This window comes from Blennius ocellaris (assembly GCF_963422515.1).
Source record: "Blennius ocellaris genome assembly, chromosome: 9".
NCBI lineage: Eukaryota > Metazoa > Chordata > Actinopteri > Blenniiformes > Blenniidae > Blennius > Blennius ocellaris.
The window spans coordinates 16589002-16609553 of record NC_137658.1 but is presented as its reverse complement, the minus strand read 5'-3'; the positions used below and the strand labels follow the sequence as shown (position 1 = coordinate 16609553).

At 41.0% G+C, this 20552-nt stretch overlaps 3 protein-coding genes across 3 annotated transcripts; 2 read left to right on the top strand and 1 right to left on the bottom strand.

Moving 5' to 3' along the window:
- The first annotated feature begins 264 nt into the window (after positions 1-264).
- On the top strand, positions 265-7567 carry ctsf (cathepsin F). Its single transcript, XM_080502092.1, has 14 exons — positions 265-669; positions 1537-1647; positions 2076-2157; positions 2622-2683; positions 2858-2930; positions 4326-4439; positions 4612-4760; positions 4914-5010; positions 5143-5223; positions 5311-5430; positions 5652-5716; positions 6506-6596; positions 6724-6782; positions 6888-7567. The coding sequence occupies exons 1-14, from the start codon at positions 421-423 to the stop codon at positions 6960-6962; spliced, it is 1428 nt and encodes a 475-aa protein (XP_080358218.1). The 5' UTR covers positions 265-420; the 3' UTR covers positions 6963-7567.
- Positions 7568-8891: 1324 nt separating this feature from the next.
- On the top strand, positions 8892-11120 carry eif1ad (eukaryotic translation initiation factor 1A domain containing). The gene is made up of 5 exons (XM_080502835.1): positions 8892-9017; positions 9197-9315; positions 9398-9506; positions 10388-10496; positions 10578-11120. Exons 2-5 carry the CDS (start codon positions 9229-9231, stop codon positions 10798-10800), a joined length of 528 nt encoding a protein of 175 aa, XP_080358961.1. The 5' UTR covers positions 8892-9017; positions 9197-9228; the 3' UTR covers positions 10801-11120.
- A 3406-nt stretch (positions 11121-14526) lies between these two features.
- Positions 14527-15855, bottom strand: LOC308134140 (N-acetyllactosaminide beta-1,3-N-acetylglucosaminyltransferase 2-like; the record flags this gene model as incomplete). Its single annotated transcript, XM_080501770.1, has 1 exon — positions 14527-15855. The coding sequence occupies one exon, from the start codon at positions 15853-15855 to the stop codon at positions 14527-14529; it is 1329 nt and encodes a 442-aa protein (XP_080357896.1).
- Positions 15856-20552: the final 4697 nt, after the last annotated feature.

Here is a 20552-nt window from a genome sequence, read left to right as displayed (position 1 = left end):
GCCACATTTCACACTCAACTACAGTACATACTCTTCCCCTTCAAGTACGTATTTCAAATGAGTAAAATTCGGTGAGTGGTGATTATTGTAGTTGGACTACATCTTTCTCAGTAGCAATAACTGCACTGGGGGCCAACGGGTGCCCCATCCAATATGGCGGCCGCGCAACACGTCGACTCCGAGGCAGCGCCAGTCGGCGTCTCTGTCGGCGCACGCAGTGTGCTTTGGTTTTAAACACGCCCCTCATTAAAAGGCTTGTCTACACCCACAGTCGCTAATATTTGTTTGGCAACAAACTGGGTGACCGGACTGTCCTGTTAGCTTCAAATCGATTTATTTTCCGCGAACTGAGCCCTCCTCTGCTTATTAACCGGACAGACTGGACCTCGCTCCTTCTCTCTGACTGACACAGGGGACGACATGGAGCTCGCATCCCACCGTTGTCCGTTAATCCTGTGGCTGGCCCTGGCCGCCGTGATGGGCTCTGTGCTCGGGCTCGGCGAAGACCTGGACCGGCCTCTGTTCGGACCTCCGGGCTCTCCTATCCGGCTGCAGGAGTCCGACCCCGGCGTGAAGAAGGCTCTGGATTTTGCAGAGGAGCGCTATAACCGTGGCTCCAACGCCATGCATCTCCGGAAAATCAGCCGGCTCGTCTCTGCCACCAAACAGGTGCAAGTCAGGACAGAGCTCGATACAATTAGCTCCTCTGTTTGTTTAAGTGTTTATACATTGTCACGGTATATTGGTGTGGTATGTAAACTGTAGTTATTTAACGTTGTATAACGTCGTCATAAATGTAAACAACAGACAGACCGGTAGAGATTTAAAGCTGCGTCACTGAGCTCCAACTGAGCTCCCCCGGACCGGCAAACAGCGTCTCACCTTCAAACTAAGTGTATAAACCGGACATGATAAGTAATAACTTATGTTCCTGTTAATACAAAACTCATTAATTACAACTTTATTTCATCTGTACGCATGCATACATCTTTATTTTCACGACGTTATATAATCTATAGCTAATCATAAACAGCCGATAAAGGCATGTTTTAATTTTGGGCGGAAGTAACACTATTGAGCATGAACTTGCTTTCTACAGTTTGACCGTTGTTTATCCATTCAGCATGCAGTAGATTGACCATTAGATTCAAAACAATAAAACACATGGACGTGCCTTTTCTCTGGGAATATGACCTGAATAAACTCTTTATTAATAGTAAAGTTGAAATGGCATATGAGGACTATGTAATCTATAACTTGTATAACTTCCCTAAAAACAGTGTTTTGTTGTGTTTTTTCTTTTCATTTCATTCTTCTGTGCATATACTAGTCACCGTTAAGCCTTGTACATGTTAATATTTAATATTACATATTAAATTGTTGTTCTTTCTATTGAGATTTTAACTTACATTCTGTGTGGAGCAACTCTGGGATTATTTCTATTCTATTCTATTCTATTCTATTCTATTCTATTCTATTCTATTCTATTCTATGTCCCCTGTGTATATTTAATTTGCATTTGTGTCTGTTTTCCAGCTGGTTAAAGGAATCAGATACACTTTAACAGTGGAAGTGAGCAACACTCAATGTAAGAAGTCTGCTATGCTCAGGACATGTGACTTTTATCCTGAGTCACATAAACTCAAGGTAGGGAGTGTGAGTGTGTGTGTGATTGTTTAAAAATAGGCTGTGTTTTTTTTAAATAACATACTTCATTTATCAATTGAAATGTTTTTGTGTGTGCCTCCATATCAGCATTGATCTGTTATCGCGTCAGCGTATTCTTGTCGTTCTCTGCAGTAAAGTCAGCAGTTAGATGATCTTGTGACTTGACTCTGACTGAGAGTGACCTGAAGCATAATCGGTTACACGTGACATGCCTGTACAACTCAGACATATAAACATACTTTTTTGCTCTAGTTTTCATGACAGTCACAAAAAAAACTGAAACACTATTTTTTTATGAAACTTACGTATATGGAGCTACTCTCCCATTTATTGAATAAAAAGTTCATTAACCTCTATTTTCCTTATCCAATGTTATGCATTCTTACGCATGTATTTGTCTAATTCAGACAGAGATTTGCTTGTTCGAGGTGTGGGACATTCCTTGGCAGGGCACTTCTACACTGCTCAAACAGAAGTGCCACCCAAAAGGTACGTCGGCCCAATAAATCGAGCACCTTGCTATTTTTCCTTAGCTTGTTTTGACATTTTCACAGCAGGGTCATTCAGATATCTTCAAAATGACCAGTGTTACTCTGTTACACTAGAATGTTTTGACCTACATTGACTTTGACGTAACACTTTCCTAATTTGGATGATAATTCACGCTGATCAAAAAGTCATTTTGCTTATAGGTCAGGTATGGATACATCTAATCATATCTAGTTTTATTCCTGCTGTAATTAGACATATAAACAAAATCTGTATGCAGCAGAAAAACACATTCAGGGCCAAATATGAGGTCTCCTCTCCAGTTAGTCATGTGAAGAAAGAAATGTTCTACAGCCTGATCTGCAGTAACTGATGAAGTCCATACATTCTTCAAGCACACAAAAATTTAAATATCTGTGATTATTGGATTGATACAATGTATTTGCATATGTGTCTTTCATCAGTTGAATCTGAAACAGAAGAGAGCAACAAGGTGGAGGATTCATCCGCCCTCCAACCGCTGGAGGTAAAAAGAAATGACGAAATAGCATGGCAGTTGGGTCAGAGACCGTACAGTCCCAAAAAAAAAATGGCTGTCATATCAGCCTGTTTGCTGTGTAAACTGCTCTAATCAATGTGAACCTGAGATTAAGGATAAGGCACCATGTTTGTTGACTTTGTGTCTTTTGTTTTGCGGTAGCAATCTGTGGAGCTGCTGGGCCAGTTTAAAGAATTCATGGTGAAATACAATAAAGTTTACAGCAGCCAGGAGGGTGAGTGACTGATGTAACGTTACATGTGTACACACGAAACAGGGACAAACATGTAGTGCCACATTCCTGTCTGGATGCACTGAATTCCTATTGTTTTGTGTTGGAGTGAACGTTTAAACATACCTTAAATAGCTCTCTCTGATTCAGTGTTGAACCTTTGTAGTCCTTTGTAGTCAGTGCAACTTCAACTCTGTACATTGATATCTATATTTATATGAAGTTTGACACAAGTTTGATAAATTTACATCTTAAACCATGTGAATAAACACAAGATAAAAATGGACACTTTTCATTTGAATAAGAAATAATGAGAAGCATAAGGATATTTTTGGAGCAAGAGAGTATTCATAAAAGCACAGGACATTGTTATAGAAGGTAAAGCGAATGTAACAGGAAACAGACAGCAAAATATAAACAAAGGTATCAGAAAATAAGCAGACTGTGCAAGACAATAGCACAATACTAACTAAACTCAAAAAACACATGTTTGGGCATACATTACCTACAATTTATCATATCTTCTAAGAAAATAGTCCTAGAATTCAGTGCAGTCACATCTGCTTACATAGAAAGAAAAAAAATATCTAAATAGGCAGATAGCGCATATAAATATCAGCCGTAGGTCATATATATTGCACATTATTCATCGGCCTTTGCATGAATCACTAATACAGCCATAAATCCATCATCTTCTATACAACTTTATCCAGTTTAGTATCACTGGAAATTAATGTCTGCACTAACATACACATTTATTATAGATTGCCAGCAGGGGGCGCTTTCAAAAACCCTCCTCATGAGGAGAAACATTTGATCTCAGCTGGGTGGAGGTGGAGACGTTATGTCTCAGTATAGTTCTAACCATAGCCTGGTACATGTCAAAACCCCAGTTTATTATTGACACCAAACACCTTGAGTCTGAGCTCGAAGGTTTAAAATAAGACACAGATGATCTGTATGTACCTGCCAACCAAAAACTCTCCGGAGGTGGAAAATAAGATGTAGGAGTGAACCTTGTTTTTTTTACCATGAATGTACAATCATCTACGGAATGAGAGTCCATCGTGTTTTGTGTTGGGTTTTTTTTTTTTACACTAATAATGATTTCAGTTCTACCATACCTCACATTTTCACATAAACACACACATCTGACACTGAGTAATCAATGTAGAAAGTCTGTTTAAGTTTCATCTCCACATCTGTTGCTCCATTGGCCTCTATCACGCTGTTTCCAATGCCCTGTTGTTGGTGTAGTCACTGTAATATCCACAGACACATTCATGACCACATCATAGATGAATCACATTCCAAAAAAACACAAAAAACCCCAAACCACATACACAACCTCTGAGTGTTCGATTGTGTTTAACAGACCGTGTGTATGTCAATTTGCAGAGGCCGACCGTCGTTTGGGCATCTTCCACGAGAACATGAAGACTGCCGAGAAGCTTCAATCTCTGGATCAGGGCTCAGCTGAGTATGGAGTCACCAAGTTCAGCGATCTGACTGGTATGTGTGTGTGTGTGTGTGTGTGTGTGTGTGTGTGTGTGTGTGTGTGTGTGTGTGTGTGTGTGTGTGTGTGTGTGTCACCACAGTGTTTTGCCAGGAAACAGTTTCTTTAAAAAAAAAAAAGAACACTAGACACTAAAGGACTGACTGGTTTCCTTCTGCTTTTCTCCAGAGGATGAGTTCCGCTCAAATTACTTAAACCCGCTGTTGAGTCAGTGGAGTCTTCATCGACCAATGAAACCAGCTCATCCTGCTCAGGACCCCGCCCCCGACAGCTGGGATTGGCGTGATCATGGGGCTGTCAGTCCCGTTAAAAACCAGGTGCCAACAAACAGTTGATTGCCGTGCACCCCCCCCCATAAATGAACCAAATAAATGAATGAATCTTCTTGCTACTCCATCCTGACCTGTGTGTGTGTGTGTGTGTGTGTGTGTGTGTGTGTGTGTGTGTGTGCACGTGTGTCCATGTTGCAGGGTATGTGTGGATCCTGCTGGGCATTTTCAGTGATTGGTAACATCGAAGGCCAGTGGTTCCTGAAGAATGGATCATTGCTTTCACTCTCTGAACAAGGTGCATCTCACACACACACACACACACACACACACACACACACACACACACACACACACACACACACACACACACACACACCATGATACGGGTGTCCAATGACTTACTGCTCCATTGGTTTGTCGTCCTCAGAGCTGGTGGACTGTGACGGCCTCGATCAGGCGTGCAGGGGGGGGTTGCCATCAAACGCTTACGAAGCTCTCGAGAAGCTGGGTAAGATGGAAATGTTTGTACCAATTTTCAACTGCGGGGCATATTATATAAAGGCCCTGTAATCAATGGAGGTTTTTTTCTTTGCAGGCGGCGTGGAGACCGAGACCGACTACTCCTACACGGGCCACAAACAGAAGTGCGACTTCACCTCCAGGAAGGTGGTCGCCTACATTAACAGCTCAGTGGAGCTGCCCCCGGATGAGAAGGGTGAGTGAGCAGAGTGAACAGAGTGAGCAGGGAGGGGGGGGGGGGGGGTGGGTGAAGAGATGGATGGGAAAGTTGAGGGAGCTCATCAAAACTGACAAAGGTGCATTATAAGAATTAGAGATTGAGCGTGAACAGTCTTGAAGTTGCTCTTAAACATAACGCACAAATTGGAACATTCCTCCCAGCAATGGTCTCGTCATCTGAGTATTTCCTCTCCTCAGAGATCGCGGCTTGGCTGGCTGAGAATGGACCTGTCTCTGTGGCTCTCAACGCTTTCGCCATGCAGGTTTGTCCTTTTGTCACTGCAACACAACTAAATGGTATATATATATATATTTCCCACACTCAATATTATCAGATATTCTTTACTCTAGATCATACATTTTCTATACCATTGTGCCATGTGGTACATTTTTTTCATGAGTGTTTTTTTTTTTGTTTCTTTTTAAATAGACACCAGTGCCTTAGTGAAGTTCACAAACCTTCAACCTTCAACGATGTGGCAAATTGATAAGAAAATCTGTCATTAAAAAACCCCAGATAAAAGTGTTTTAGTTCCTGTTTGTATTTAGTTATTTTTCTGATGAATATTGTTGCAGTAAAAACCCTGATTGGTCAAGGAACCCAGTCAATGTGACTGCAAGAGGACATGTAAAAGTACTACATCATGAAAAGAGTCTGAGACAACTTCCTCTTGTGTTCAGCAGAGTTGTGCAAAAGAGTGCAAAAAAAAAAACCAGTTTCCCCGCACTTCATGCAATACCTGAGGGAAGTCCTGCAGGTGCTTCTGTGGTTATTTTTGTTGTCAGATGAGAGCTCGTTCACCTTCGATCCAGTGCGACCACATGCATGACATTTTCCTCTTATTTATGTTAAATCTGTGAAATTAGAAACAATAGCAGAAATCATTGAATATATGAAGCACCTGCAATGAAACTGCAAATGTTGGTTTGTTCAATTTTGTGTAAACTTACAGATTTGTAATGATCTAAAGAGCCTGATACGATCTATCGCGAAGCACTTTTGTCAATATACTAATAGATAATCAATAGATAATGGTCTTTTGGTGTTGTAGTTCTACAGGAAGGGCGTCTCACATCCTTTGAAGATCTTCTGCAACCCCTGGATGATCGACCACGCTGTGCTGATGGTCGGGTATGGACAGCGTAAGTATTTTTCACTTCACTTTATTTTCCCTGATCCGGTCTTGTTCGACGCATCCATGAACACAAGAATGACTTTGTGAATAATAACGCAGTCAAACGTAGTCATGGCTGTTTTTTGCATTTTCAGGTAAAGGCGTCCCATTCTGGGCCATCAAAAACAGCTGGGGGGAGGATTATGGAGAACAAGTGAGAAACGACCTTCCAAAACGTCACGTTCTCTCCACATACAGCAAGTCAAATGTCATTTTCACGTCATTCAATTCTAACTGTTTCATTTTCTCTGTCACTCAGGGTTACTACTACTTGTACAGAGGGTCCAACGCCTGTGGGATCAACAAGATGTGTTCATCTGCTGTTGTCAACTAAACCACCGGAACCACACACACACACACACACGCACACACACACACACACACACACACACACACACACACACACACACACACACACACACACACACACACACACACACACACACACACACGCACACACCATCCACAGCATTAGCTGCACTAACACACGGCTTACACGCACATTCATCCAGATGTTTTATTCCCGTTAAATGAGACCAGTGTTCAACCTTCAAGCCTCACACAGTTTGCCAAATCATACCAGCTCTTATGAAGTTAGTTTTGATGTGATACTAATATTTTGTAGTGATTTAAAACGGGTGTGTCCCGCAGGTCATTGTAGTTGCTGTGTTTTAAATAGTGTTGGTTTCAACTTGTGTTACAGTGACTGAGCCCAGAACTCATTGTAGTAGTAGTACTGTCTCAGTTTGCTTCATGCTTTGGTTCCCAGTGTTTCTGCTAATGTTTCTTTTTCTTTCTTTCAAAAGAGGGTTTTTAAAGATGTGGACTGTTAAGTTAATATTGACTTGCACATGACTAAACAACTGCAATACAATTGCGTTAACTGCTGTAAGACAGTAAGAAACAATTGGAGGCTGTATTAAAAAAGTGTGAAATCCTGTTGTTGGTATGTTTTATTTGGAGTCCAAATGAGGGAAACAATACATTGATTAAGAATGGTACCGTATGTGTCATCAGACACCCTGAACTTTTAAATAACTTAAATGCCATGACAATCACCAATTTGGCTATTGTATGTATACCATTAGTGGTACGTGAGCACCTTCTACTTATACTGAATTTGCATTGTGTATACATATATATTAGGGGTAAACATTTGTGAACTCAATAGGTAATTATTTAAGTCTCCACTGCTATATGTTCAGTTGACTATTGTGGTGGTGCTGAAAAAGCTAAACATTTTCTCAGGTGGTGAACAACAAACAAGTGTAAACATCACTGATCTCTGAAAGTGATGAAACCACTGACCTAGTTAAAGAAGAAACTAGGACAAGATTAGTTTTTGTGTTCAAAAACACCAGCAGCCTACTGGCATCAGGCCTGGGTGGAAAACAAAGTGAGAGGTATGAAATAATGACAGAGAGGCAGAAATGGTTTATGAAGTTACGAAAGAACCAGAAATAAAGTATAATGTTGCTCTGAGCATATCAGAGTCGCACTCCTTCAACTTCACATGTGATAAATGTAAAATTTCCCACTGGTAAATAGATCATTTATTTACAGATTTATACTGGTGTAGTCCAGAGTCAAAACCAACTAACCCTCCCAATTCAAGAATAAGACTTTAAGGGGTCAAGATCAAGTCTTTTTGTCTAAAGCCTGCTGTTGAATACACAGCAAACTAGATTTTCATCAAAACCCCATTCACTTGCCAATGCAAAAAAAACATGATTCATATATATATGAATCATATATATATATATATATATATATATATATATATATATATATATATATATATATATATATATATATATATATATATATATATATCGAGAGAGAGAGAGAGATCCTAAACCTTTTCTGATCACTGTAGATCGTTGTATCAGGGATTTGCTGTCCTCTGCTGGCTGTTCATGGCTCGATCACAGCATAAAGAAACACAAGTGATCTTGAATGCAGCTAAAGTTCTGAGAAAACTACATTTCCCATAACTCTAAGGCCTGGCAACGGAAAAGCTTGTCGCGTTTTTGTAATCTAAAAAATAACATACGCCCGCTTGACACAGTTATAAATCAAACACATAAACCATTGATAAATAGAAAATTATATTTAAATGTCAAATTAAAACTAAGGAAATGTCTTCTTTATATGAAATTGCTTATGTTACACGATAATTGCGTCACATTGGTTCCGGATGCTGCAGCAGGGGATGTTTAATGTGAAGGAAACAGAGCACGTCTCACCGGAAGTGATATAACAGCCTGTTGTCACGGACGCATGTGCTCTTAAAGTCTGATTTATTGTGTTTGACCGCGCGTTTAAAGCACCTAAAGCGACTCTGCTGCGCAGACATAAAAGACGAAATCACTCTTTTCCATACCTCAAGGTATTTACGTTCACAACTTACTGTCTGCGTGCTTAAATACGTTTGACGTCAGCTAACGTTAGCTTCCCCTGCTAGTTTACTGGTGATGTTTCTCACTCGTCATCAAGAATATTAGGTGCACAGTAAAAAAAAGTTGTTTGTGTTTTGATGTTCACCCGCACTTTAACTTTGTGTCTCAGCTGGCGTGGGAAGCTGCGTTTCGCCGTTTATAATGTCACAGGCAACCAAACGTAAACATGTTGTGAAGGAAGTGCTCGGAGACTTTGTCACCCCCGCAGAAAACCAGCAGATCGTCAAGGTAGACACGGGATCCTCCAGTAAACACGTAAGCGTCGATCCGCTTCTACAACCCCGTTGTCCTTGTCTCACCACCTGTGCAGGTGATCGGCAGCAGAGGCAACAACCTGCACGAGGCGGTGACTTCTCAGGGCGAGAGCTTCCTGGTGAGCATGCCCACCAAGTTCCGCAAGAACATCTGGATCAAGAGAGGTCAGTGAAGTGTGTTCACATGTTCAAGTCACACAGAGGAGACAGTGACAGCTGGCTGATGATGTCACTCTTGTTCTGGTGGCGTGTGTTGATTTTAACTTCTCAAACACACCGATTTTCTTTCGTTGACCTCCTGCTGGGCGCTCTGTACCAGGTCAATTTGCCAGTATGTACAATATGATGAAATATAATCTGGTAGGCTTTACAAATTCACCTTGCTTGTATCAAAATCTGGCTCTGGAGCCAGTTCTATTAGAGTAATGCCAGTTTTTGGAGACTCTCCAGTTCATGGTTCTGTTTCACTGCAGGTTGAAATATCCGTTTTTGATGTCTTTTAGTCCCATTCTTTCTGGTCAAAATTAGTTTTGTTATTTCTAAATCCGACAAATTTCAAATGCAGTTTTACAAGTAGAACAAGTTTCTTGTGAAAATATTTGACAAGTGGAGAAACTTGAAAAGTCCCCAGACAGGTGACTCATATGTGACTAATTCTCACATGTGTACATGACCATAAATTCCTGAGTGATGTATATGTTTGTAGTCGCTGATCTCAGACCTGTGTAAACCGTGTAACATTGAGGTGCCTGACATTTTAAAAGGGGCTGTGTTTGGCTGGGATTATGATAAAGACTGGTGTAATTTGGTCATAAGCAAGTGTTTTAATTTTCATTTCATTTTTTCATTTCATTTTATTTATTCTTTTTTCAAGGTAATGCAACCTAAAATAAAGCAACAATCCAACAAAAAACAAACAAACAATACATTCCATGAAAAGAAGAACAGGAGTTGGATGAAGAAAAAAAAAAAAAAAAAAAAAATTGATGATGAAATTTATGAGTGTTACTTCGTTTTAGGTTGACAGTTTGTCTTTTGATCTTAAGGTGACTTTGTGATCGTGGACCCAATCGAGGAAGGAGACAAAGTAAAGGCAGAGATCAGCTCCATTCTCTACAAAGACCACATTCAGTACCTGCAGAAACAGCAGCTCTGGTAGGGGGAACACAACACAGATGTTTCCAGATTGCCATCAATTTTCCAAATCTAACTGAGCATATTTAAACCTTTGTCCAGGCCGGAGGGGTTCACAGAAGAGGCATCAGCTCAGGAAAAGTCAAAGAAACAGCAGGACAAGGAAGAGAAAGACAGTAATGAGGAGGCCAGCGGCTCTGAAGATGACGAGAGCGACCTCTTTGTGAACACTAATCGCCGCAACTACCACTACAGCGAGAGCGAGGAGGAAGACGACAGCGAGGAGGAAGAGGAGGACGGAGAAAGGACAGAAAATGCCTCATGAGGGCACGGACAATCAAGTGGCAGCAGGATCCATCATGCCGCTGTCGTCATTGACTGAATGGACCACGACTTGATCCTCTCACACAGCAGCTCGGGGGCGACGCCCTCCCGTGCTGCATCGCTTCCTTCAATCATTCCATCTCTTTAAATTCACCTACAAAAATCGGTTCTTTAAATTTTTTTCTTCACACAAACTCATATCAGTGTGCAGACCTACAATGCCGTCTCATTATTTTCCCAGGATACACTGCATGTCTATAGGATGTCGATTCATCGAGGTAAAATTGGACAAAATAAATGTGGTTTAAAAACCCTCAAAAAGTGCTTCTTTTAAAATATGTATTTGTCATTATGGCTGTGTTTGAAATAATTGCTGGTTTCTAAACAATTGCGGGAGGACTCGGGTGGGTTGGATCAATACCTTCTCAGTAATCCTGCTACTTATGTTAAAATACTATTCATTTAACCTTTATTACACAACGTCACTCACTACCTGAATTCGTCTTGGTGACGATTCAGGTTTTGGAATCCAGTTTATTTACATTCTTCACCCGCTTGTTTGTCTCCCACAGACCGAGAACGTCACCAGTGCAAGTGATGTAAAGGTCTTGGTATGAATATTATCCTATATGTCATGAGTACTATGCAGAAATACTCAAAATATGACTTCACGGTGTTTCACCGCCACTAAATAAGACTACTCCTGCCAGCGGAACCAGTTCAACAAGCACCTCCCACCCTCCCCCTTTAGCTCCTCAGGTGGTGAATGAAACCTGAGTTAGTGAAGCATTTCTCATGTAAAAGAAGTTCTTTATGTCCAAGAGGGTCGTTATACTGTGAGAGATCTTTCTAACAAGATTGGGGACAAAGTGAGCATCAATATTAGTTGAATTAGTGGATATATAGTTAAAAAAAAAAAAAAAAACACTTTCTGTGCCGTTTTAACAGTCCCCAATTCAAAGATGCATAAAGTCAGCTGCCAAGGTGACCTCGCTACTAACTGAGCAACAGCCTCGCAAATATTCTACCCTTTTCTCTCAATCCCATCTGGATTTCCATCTCCTTTGGTCTCTTTATTCAACTCATTGTCTTGGAGCAGATCCAAGTCACCAGGATCAGTCATCACATTAATAAATCATAAGATCAACAAAAATGCAGAAATATGCAATTGTTGGCCACTGTCTCGTCCTCAGGTAGGGTTTCAATTGTGTCTTTCTGAGTTTTCATGTCCTGCCTCAGTTCAGACTCGGGCCTCCTCCCGCACGCCAAGAAAGTGTGTCTTGTCCGGTCTGTGTGAACCAACATGGCCTGGCTCAGGCCAGCCATTTCTCCATCTCCTATACCTTTTTTATCCCGCTCACGGTTGAACTGGGTCCCAGCTGATTGTCGGTGAGGTCGACGGTGGGGAAAATCCTGTACAGACTGTCACAACACACGTATTGTTACGGGCAAATTAATTTCATCCATCTGTCTTTTATGCAGCTTCTCCCAACTGAAAGTTGTGGAGCTCTGGAGCCGATGACCGATCGCCATGTTTTTGGGAAGAAACCTGATTAAACAGAGAAAAACGGAAACATGCATAACATCCTCAGGAATCCAACGAAACCCAGAATCAAAGAAGGGATATCTCACTGTGGCTCCAACTCAGACAGTCTCGGTCTTTACAAAGCAGGATTGAATTGATTGATTAGAATTATCAATCTGGAATGGACAAACAACTTGTACAGGATGTGCACTGCCCTTCAAACTAAGACTTGTGTGTTTGGGTTGAAGGCAAAGGGACAAAGTTTATAGCTTTTGATTTTTTTCATTAACACTTCAAATAAAGGTAACTATAATTATATAGAAGACACATTTCAATGTGAATATAACTTGAGGTGATAATAGAAACACCTCGTCAATAGAAACAGGAACTGAGATGCTCGTCATGGACGTGGATTAGTGTGAATAGACAAAAGTCATTGAAACATGCAATGTTGACACTGTAATGCTATTTTAATGGCCTTTCCCACCTCTGACATTTACCCAGAGAACAATAAAAACTCCACTGCAGGCGTATGGTTTAGGCTTCATAAGACGTTTGCAGGGCTGTCACCCCGTCACATTGTGATCGAATGCAACTGCAGAATGTATTGTATCTTAATATTGTAAGACGAAGACAACCCCCAACCCCCACTCTCCCTTGGCACTGTTTTTTTTTTTTTCCTGCAAACTGATTTTTATTTAAAGGTATGTTTTGTAATTCAGAAGTCATGAATCAGACAACAGGTGAACCGATATGAATTCACAAATCAGAAAAAAAAACCAAAATGCCTCACATGAACAAACAATACTGGCTCAATTTTTGTAAAGTGGAACTGATTCAAAAAAGACAATGTCAAGCAGAGTTCTGTTGATCTGTCTGTTGATTTCTTTTACCATCTTTATAGCTTCCTCTTGGATTGAGTCCCTCCACAATGATGCACTTTTTAATATTTCTGAAAAGTCAAATTCAAGAGCAACAAACATCGACAGTCTACAAACTCCAACAACATTTATCTACATTTAGATTCAGTGTAATTTCTGGTTTGGAACAAAGACAATTGTTCTCACGCATCTCAATAAACTCAGTTACAGTTCAATTATGTCACATTAGAGCACATTAGACAATAAGGCAAAAACCCAAACAGTTAATTATCTTGATTCAACGTGATTGTAGATTGTGCGTCTCAGTCATTGGGTCATTGTGGGATCTGTCTGGAACAAGAAACACTGGAGCATCCAGTCTGTCTTCAGTCTTCAGCCACTGTCCTCTTTGAGTTTCTGTCTCGTCACACAGAGAACCAGCTGCTGTCTCTAAAAGAGGTCTTAATGAAATAATGGCCTGCGGCCAAAAGGATGTAAAATATCAGGACGTCAGAGAGCTTATGCACATGTTAGCTATGCACAAATTAAAGTTAAAAAAAACAATAAGAAGTAAAGACTGTGGTTGTGCAGTGTCTCTGTAGCAAATAGGCTAAAAGGAGCAAAACACACATTGGGATAGGTTTCCAAATTAGTGCTAAAAATCATTCATGCATGCTTTGCGTTCTTTAAAAAAATATATGCTTCCCTTGTCCTGTTTGACGGCTCAGGCAAACAATATTATATGATTGAGAGCCTTCTGGTGTCAAAACAGTTTTTTATCTTACAACAGGAAGAGGTTTGATTTGTAAACTCCTCCTGTTGCTGGCTTTATTGGAAACAGGGGATGGGGGGGGGGGGGGGGGGGGGGGGGGCACCAACGACAGACAATAGCCTTGTTGATGCTATATATACTATTATTTACAGTTACCATACCTATCAAAACACTTTACACCCGTTGTGAGATTACGTTAACCTGAACAGGACTTTCTAGATGTTAGTAATGGATTGTCAAACAGGTCCATAAATTAGCAAAACAGCAATGACAGATACAGGAGGACATGATTTTGACATCTGAACACATGTTGGCAGACACACACACACACACACACACACACACACACACACACACACACACACACACACACACACACACCACCCGACCTCGATCCAGGCATGCTTTTCAATAGATACAGGAGGAGTTAACACAGTGTCTCTTCTGTAACAGTGACTGAAGTTGATTCTAAAGGAGTAACGGCAAAGGCTTTTTCACAGCGGGCGTTTCCACCAACAGATCCTTCACTGGCTTCTCCAATGTTTTCTTGTCAACCTTCAGAGGCACATGCTAACACACTGTTTGTGTTTGCGTCAGGTTTGCCCAAAGTCCCATGATCTGGTTCGGGCTCCGTTTGTGGACCAACAGGATTCTGTGGTACGAGCACGGCTCCTTCTCCTCCTTGCCGGGGAAGTCAAACGTGAGGAAGGCCGGGTGGTAGATGGGGAAGGCATCCAGACGAATCATACACATCCCCACAAAAACGTCGTCGATGGGGTAGAGGTGAACCCTCTCAGACACTCGGTGCAGGCGTTTGGTGAGGAGACCCGAGTACACCACCCCTCCACCACCTGCGTACCTCGGGTAGTAGCCGTGGTAGAAGTTCTCCGGGATGAAGTACTTGGAACTATTATCTCTGTTTGGAGCGGCTCCGACGATGACGTCTCCCACCATGAAGTCCCTCATGACCTCGTGTGCTTGTGGATCTTTGAGCTGGTCCAGGAGGTAGGCGACCATTCTCGGGGTGTTAACGAAGACGTCGTCGTCTCCCTTGAAGACAAAGGCCGTGTGGCCGCAGGATTTTGAGAACCACTTCCAGAAGAGAAGGTCCTTCAGGGTGAGGTTGAAAAAAGTGTCCTCAAAGTCCCACAGCAGCATGTCTCCATAATGTTCACTCTCCATCTTCAGTATACGGGAGATGTCCGCACTGGGCTCTCTAGGGTCTCTTTTGCCGAGCAGGAACAACCTGCGGATGTAACCCCCGCCTCCTTCTCGACTGCTGCTGTTGCCCCACTGCCCCTTCACCCAGCCCTCCTGGCCCCAGCTTTGTCGAATGGCTTGTCGATTATTGAAGTTATCCTCTGTTGTCTTGATGGCAAATAAAAGCAGCGGGCGCTCATTCTCATCCTTGGCCTGAGCGCCACATTCTGCCGTGGGCCGCAGCAGGACTGGGTAGTCCCTCCTGTCCATGTAGCTCACAAACTTCTGTAACTGCTTGGGAAGCTTCGCAAAGTAGTTCCTAATTTTGCGTAACGTGGTATTCTTGGAAAAACTATTCAACATATTCTGTTGATTTGTGGTTTTCTTGAGACTCAGGATGGGATTGAAATGGCGGTCCGTTGTGAGCTGGAGCTGGTTCCACAGGGCTTTTCCCCCTTGGTAGTCCCAGAAGTGTTTTGGCAGTGGGGAAAAGTTTCCATTATTAAATACCCCCGAGGCCACAAAATGAGGGCCGTCAGGGATGCCGCCTGCAGCGCTGAGCGCCTCAGTTGTGTACGACAGGCCGTTGATGCTGAGGGCCACCATTACGACTATGTAGATGCACAGCAGGCCGAGGCAGATGCATGGCGTGCACACGCAGATCAAGACGTTACGCCAGCGACAGAAACACCGCGCCATTCAACTGCAAATGCACAGAGAGAGTGTGAACTCAAACAGATGTCACGTCAGATTTGTATTACCTGAAGACAGATACATCTCACACAAAAAAAGGCCAATAAATTGGAAGCGTTTTCATTGATTTCAACGCGTCTAAACTCTTGTCTGTATCTGCAGTGTCGAAGTGGCCTGAGTGAACTTCGTCCAACCAGGAAGATCAGATAATACAATTACATCAACTATGGACTTTGTTTTTCTCACGCTTCTTTCACTAGCTAGTACCACTTAGATCAACATCTGAAGGAACCTGTTTCTGTGTTTGTGGTTATTTTGATAAACTACAATACCCAAGATGCCAAACATGTCAGAAAAATATTTCTCTCAGTTTCACACTTCAAAACTGAAACACAGATAACTCTAAACTCATTCTAACACTAAATGATTTGACTCACACCAGTTTGTGTTTTTTACAATTTGATTGAATTCTAGAGTTCCTGTATTTAAAGATAAATCAACAGTACACTCATTGGCAATAAACAGCATTTATTGAAGGAGCTAGTTGACCCTCTGTCTGACTATATTCCAAAAGTTCATGATTTGCTGCTGTTTCATCCAAACCAACAACCATGAGCCCATGACAAGCATTGAAGACATGAAAAGGAAATTGTGTGACACACTGAACTCTTATTCCCAGTTAACTATTGTAAAATATGAACAATTGTGACACGTTAATAGCAAGAAAGCAAGTTACATTAGCTGCAATGGGGACATGTTCACAAATCCACAAATCATAAGAGTCATATTGTGATTGAGATGTACAGTATCAACACATTTTTATCACCTTTTTTTTTAAACCGTAATAAATCTAATTTATACCATCTTTAAGCTCTTACTCATGAAATAAGTATGACTTTGATCAGTTTTACACCTTTTGAAACATGTTTTATTGTCAATAATTTGTGTATCATATATATTTCTACTTCCCTAACACTAAAAATAACTAAAAGATACAATTGACTCTTGAAATAATAGAACATTGTTGGGCCATCTTGCAATTTTCTTCTCTCTTGCAATTAACATCTCTCAGTCTTCAACTGAGAGATGTTTGCCTTTAATAAAGCAGCCTTTTCTGTTTGAGTTAATCATTAAAATAATTAAGAGAACATCACTTTTGTGATAAAAATATGTTTTTCAGGACAATTGTGATGATCAGACGGACATAACTGTTTATCTACAATGTCATTTTGGTCACTTTGCCTCTTTCCAAAAGATTTTTTTCAACACATTACACACATTTAATTATACTTTTAAAGTAGGGGTAGCAATATTATTTAATAACACCTCAGTATTATTTTATTCATTTATAAATATTTGAATGAGTGCCCTATTTTTCAGAATCGTACCTATTGGTAAAACACAGTAATTGCTTATTTTGAGAGTCTTACATTTCATTTTTTCTGGATTAAATCTTTGTATATATTTTTTAAATAATCTCTAGCCGAACAGTAAATTGTAATGACATTATAAACCTTTGAGTTTTTAATCCTTTTTTAAAAAGTTTTTTTTATCTTTGTCCATCTGTTTTGTTTCCTTTTATCCCAATTCAAATCATGAAAAAAAAAAATAATAAAGTCACGTCAACATGGATAGATGAACAGAACGTCAACTGTAGCAAGGACCTCACCATGTAAGTCTTTGTGTACACAGACTGCGTCAGAGTGTGGGATAATAGAGTCTGTTTGCTTACCTGCTTTCATTAAAGTTTCCCTCACTCTTCTCACTGAACGCTCATCTGCCCGCGACTCTCTAATCCATGCAGGTGGTCTGAACTCCAGATGTAATCCTGAGACGCAGCCGTCCTCTCAGCTGGCCTGCCGCCTGTCAACTGGTGAGGCTCCTCCGGTCCTCCAAAGGGGCTTTGAATAAACAGAGGCAGGCACTGTGCATGAGGGAAACACCCTCCGACAGCCAGAAGAACAGGTAGAAACGTAACGCCACATCACTTGTGATTAATGCCGCCTGCAACACTGTAGGCGAAAGCAGTGGGAATGATAGAAATAGTTTTTTTTTAGTAGTGTTGGGACACAATGAACTACTAATACCTTCAAGTAAATATTTCTCTATTAGTCTTAGCATTGAGCTTCGGACAAAAAGATTTTAAACGTGTACATTCATTTGAATGTCTTCTCTAAGAGATCAAATGTCCCTGATACCTTGAGTATTTTTTAATAATAGTACTTTGTGTACTTTTGAATACATATTCAGAACCGTGTTCACCTCTGATGATGATGAGCTGTGAAGATTTCCCACATCCAGTACATTTCCTAGAAAGTCTTGAGGCTTTTGAACCATCTTTTCAGATCTTGAACAATTCAAGTAATTTTTTTTTTCTTCAAACAGAGGTCAGAAGTATGGTCTCTCTGGTGGTCGAGTAAGTTCGAGGTTTTAATTGTAGGATCTAAATGTAAGGCGAAAATCCCCAAAATGATGAAACAAAGCAAATATTGCGGCATCATATCATACGCTCTATCATGCTTTATAATATTGATCTAAACATCCTCACTCTCCCCAAGACATAAAGCAAAGGTTGTGCTGCAGGTTTTTTTTTCTCCATCATTAACCTCCAACCAGAAAAACCTGTCGATCAGGCTGTCAGCAGATTCCTTCAAATAACCTGACGTCCAAAATGAGCCTTCAGCCTTAAGCCATGTATACCTCAGGTCGAACAGGACTCACCGACAAGAAGTTCCCCTTTAAAGCCTGTTGCGTCTGCATGTGTTGCAACACTGCCGGTAACAAAGAATCAGTGTAGAGGAGCTGATGGAGGAGCCCCGTTGCTGAATTTACTGACGATGACTCACAGGAAGGGGGGGGGGGGCGTTTTGACATTTAAACACACAAAATTCCTCACCGGTTATTTTGGACTTCATAATGGCAAGTTAGCGTTTGTTTGAATTTTCAAATTAAGATACAGGATAATTTCAGTTTTTACATGCAGAGACATACCTGAGAAAAAAACATGGAATACTTGGTGAATAATGGTGGAGGGGTCGCACTGTCAGCACACAGCAGTGAGGGCTGATTTGAATCCAGATTGAGGCCTTTCTGTGTGAAGCTTGCGTGTTCCCACTGTGCTGAAGTGAGTTTCCTCTTGGGACTCAAATTGTATTTCTCAGTCTGGATATTTAGTATTGTTGCTGTGACAATTTAGCTAAACTTTAAGTACAGTTTATGCCACACCAATATTAAAGTCCAGTATTTTGCAGCAGCGGTGGCCGAGATGTTGGGAAAACAACCAAATAAACGAGGCGTTTGCTGGTTTGAATCTCATTTTCTCAGCGCTGTCGGGCTTTGAGCAAGGCCACTAATCCCCTACTGCTTAGGTTGTATCAGCAAGGACATCCTGCTCCAGTTTCATGACAAATCAAATGTGCAAACAGCAAAGTAGATGGCGTGCAAAGTATTTTATTGAGCTGCATGTGCACAAACTGTGCACAAAACCCGTTCTTGCAAAAAGTCAACCTATGACAACCTGAAAAGCAGTAATGAAACAGATGAGAAATGTAAATATCTTTTATGAAGTGAATGTTTACTCATGTTCAACAACAGCTTGCAGGTCCTGTAAACACACGCTCATGTTCATGCACCTTAAAGTTAGACACATTTCATCTTGTGATCATGAGACTTATTCCAGTTTAATAAGAGGCTTCTCTTGTTTTAAACAGGAGCTTAATAAAACAATATTAAAAGGGAAAAAAAGCTTAATCTTCCACGAATGCTGAGAGCTGATGCTGTGACAAAAAACAGTGTCAATTCTTCAGTGGGGAAAGTAGTTATTAGCTCTCCTAAAAGTTTCATTGAGAGACAAAAAGGAGTTAACAATACTCTTAATGTTTACAAGTGCAAATTAACTTAATGCCATTTGTTGGAATGCCATTATTCCTTTGTGTCTGGAGACGCATGTTTCAACATCTCCTGTTCTGTCTGCAGATGGTAGGGCCTGCTGAGTGAGGATGTGCCTTTCTGAGATTGATTAGTTTCCATAAGTTTCCATTCACACCCCAAAGAGTTACCAAATTTGTTTCAACTCACCTTTTGGAAAAAAAAAAAAAAAACAGTTTCTAGAAGAGTCTGACCTGCCAAATTGAGAACACTACTACAAAGACAGACGGTAGCTCCACATCTGACTGACAGACACTTCATGATTTTAACTGTATTGTTGACAAATGAAAACAAGTTGGAAAAGCTTTGCCTGCCAAGGCTAAAATAAATGTTATCTACAAACAGACATGCTGTATTCTGAACTCAAGTAGATCATCCAAATCCCTTCATTCCAGAGTGTGTGTTACCCTGGAATGTTAATGCTTACCTCCAGGATACACCATTTAAAAATGTTTAGTAAAAAAAAAGTGCTCTGGTGAGTAACCAATAGGCGCTCATAGTGACAGTGTCAGAGGCTTTGTGAAGAATTGTGATCCATCATGAAGCTGAACCTGAGCACAGGCATCCTGAAAAAAAATTAAGTGATTTACCAGTTGTCAGAGGTAAGACTCCAGTGGTTGTTTTCTAAAAGAGAGGTTGGGCAGGTTTGAATCACAGTGCTGACAGCTTACGAGGCCTTTGACCCCGGGCGCTGTATGCACTGCAGCCACCGACTGATCCACCATGAATAGTATGAGCTGAATGCAGAGGTCATTCCCCCAACAGAAGTATGGCAT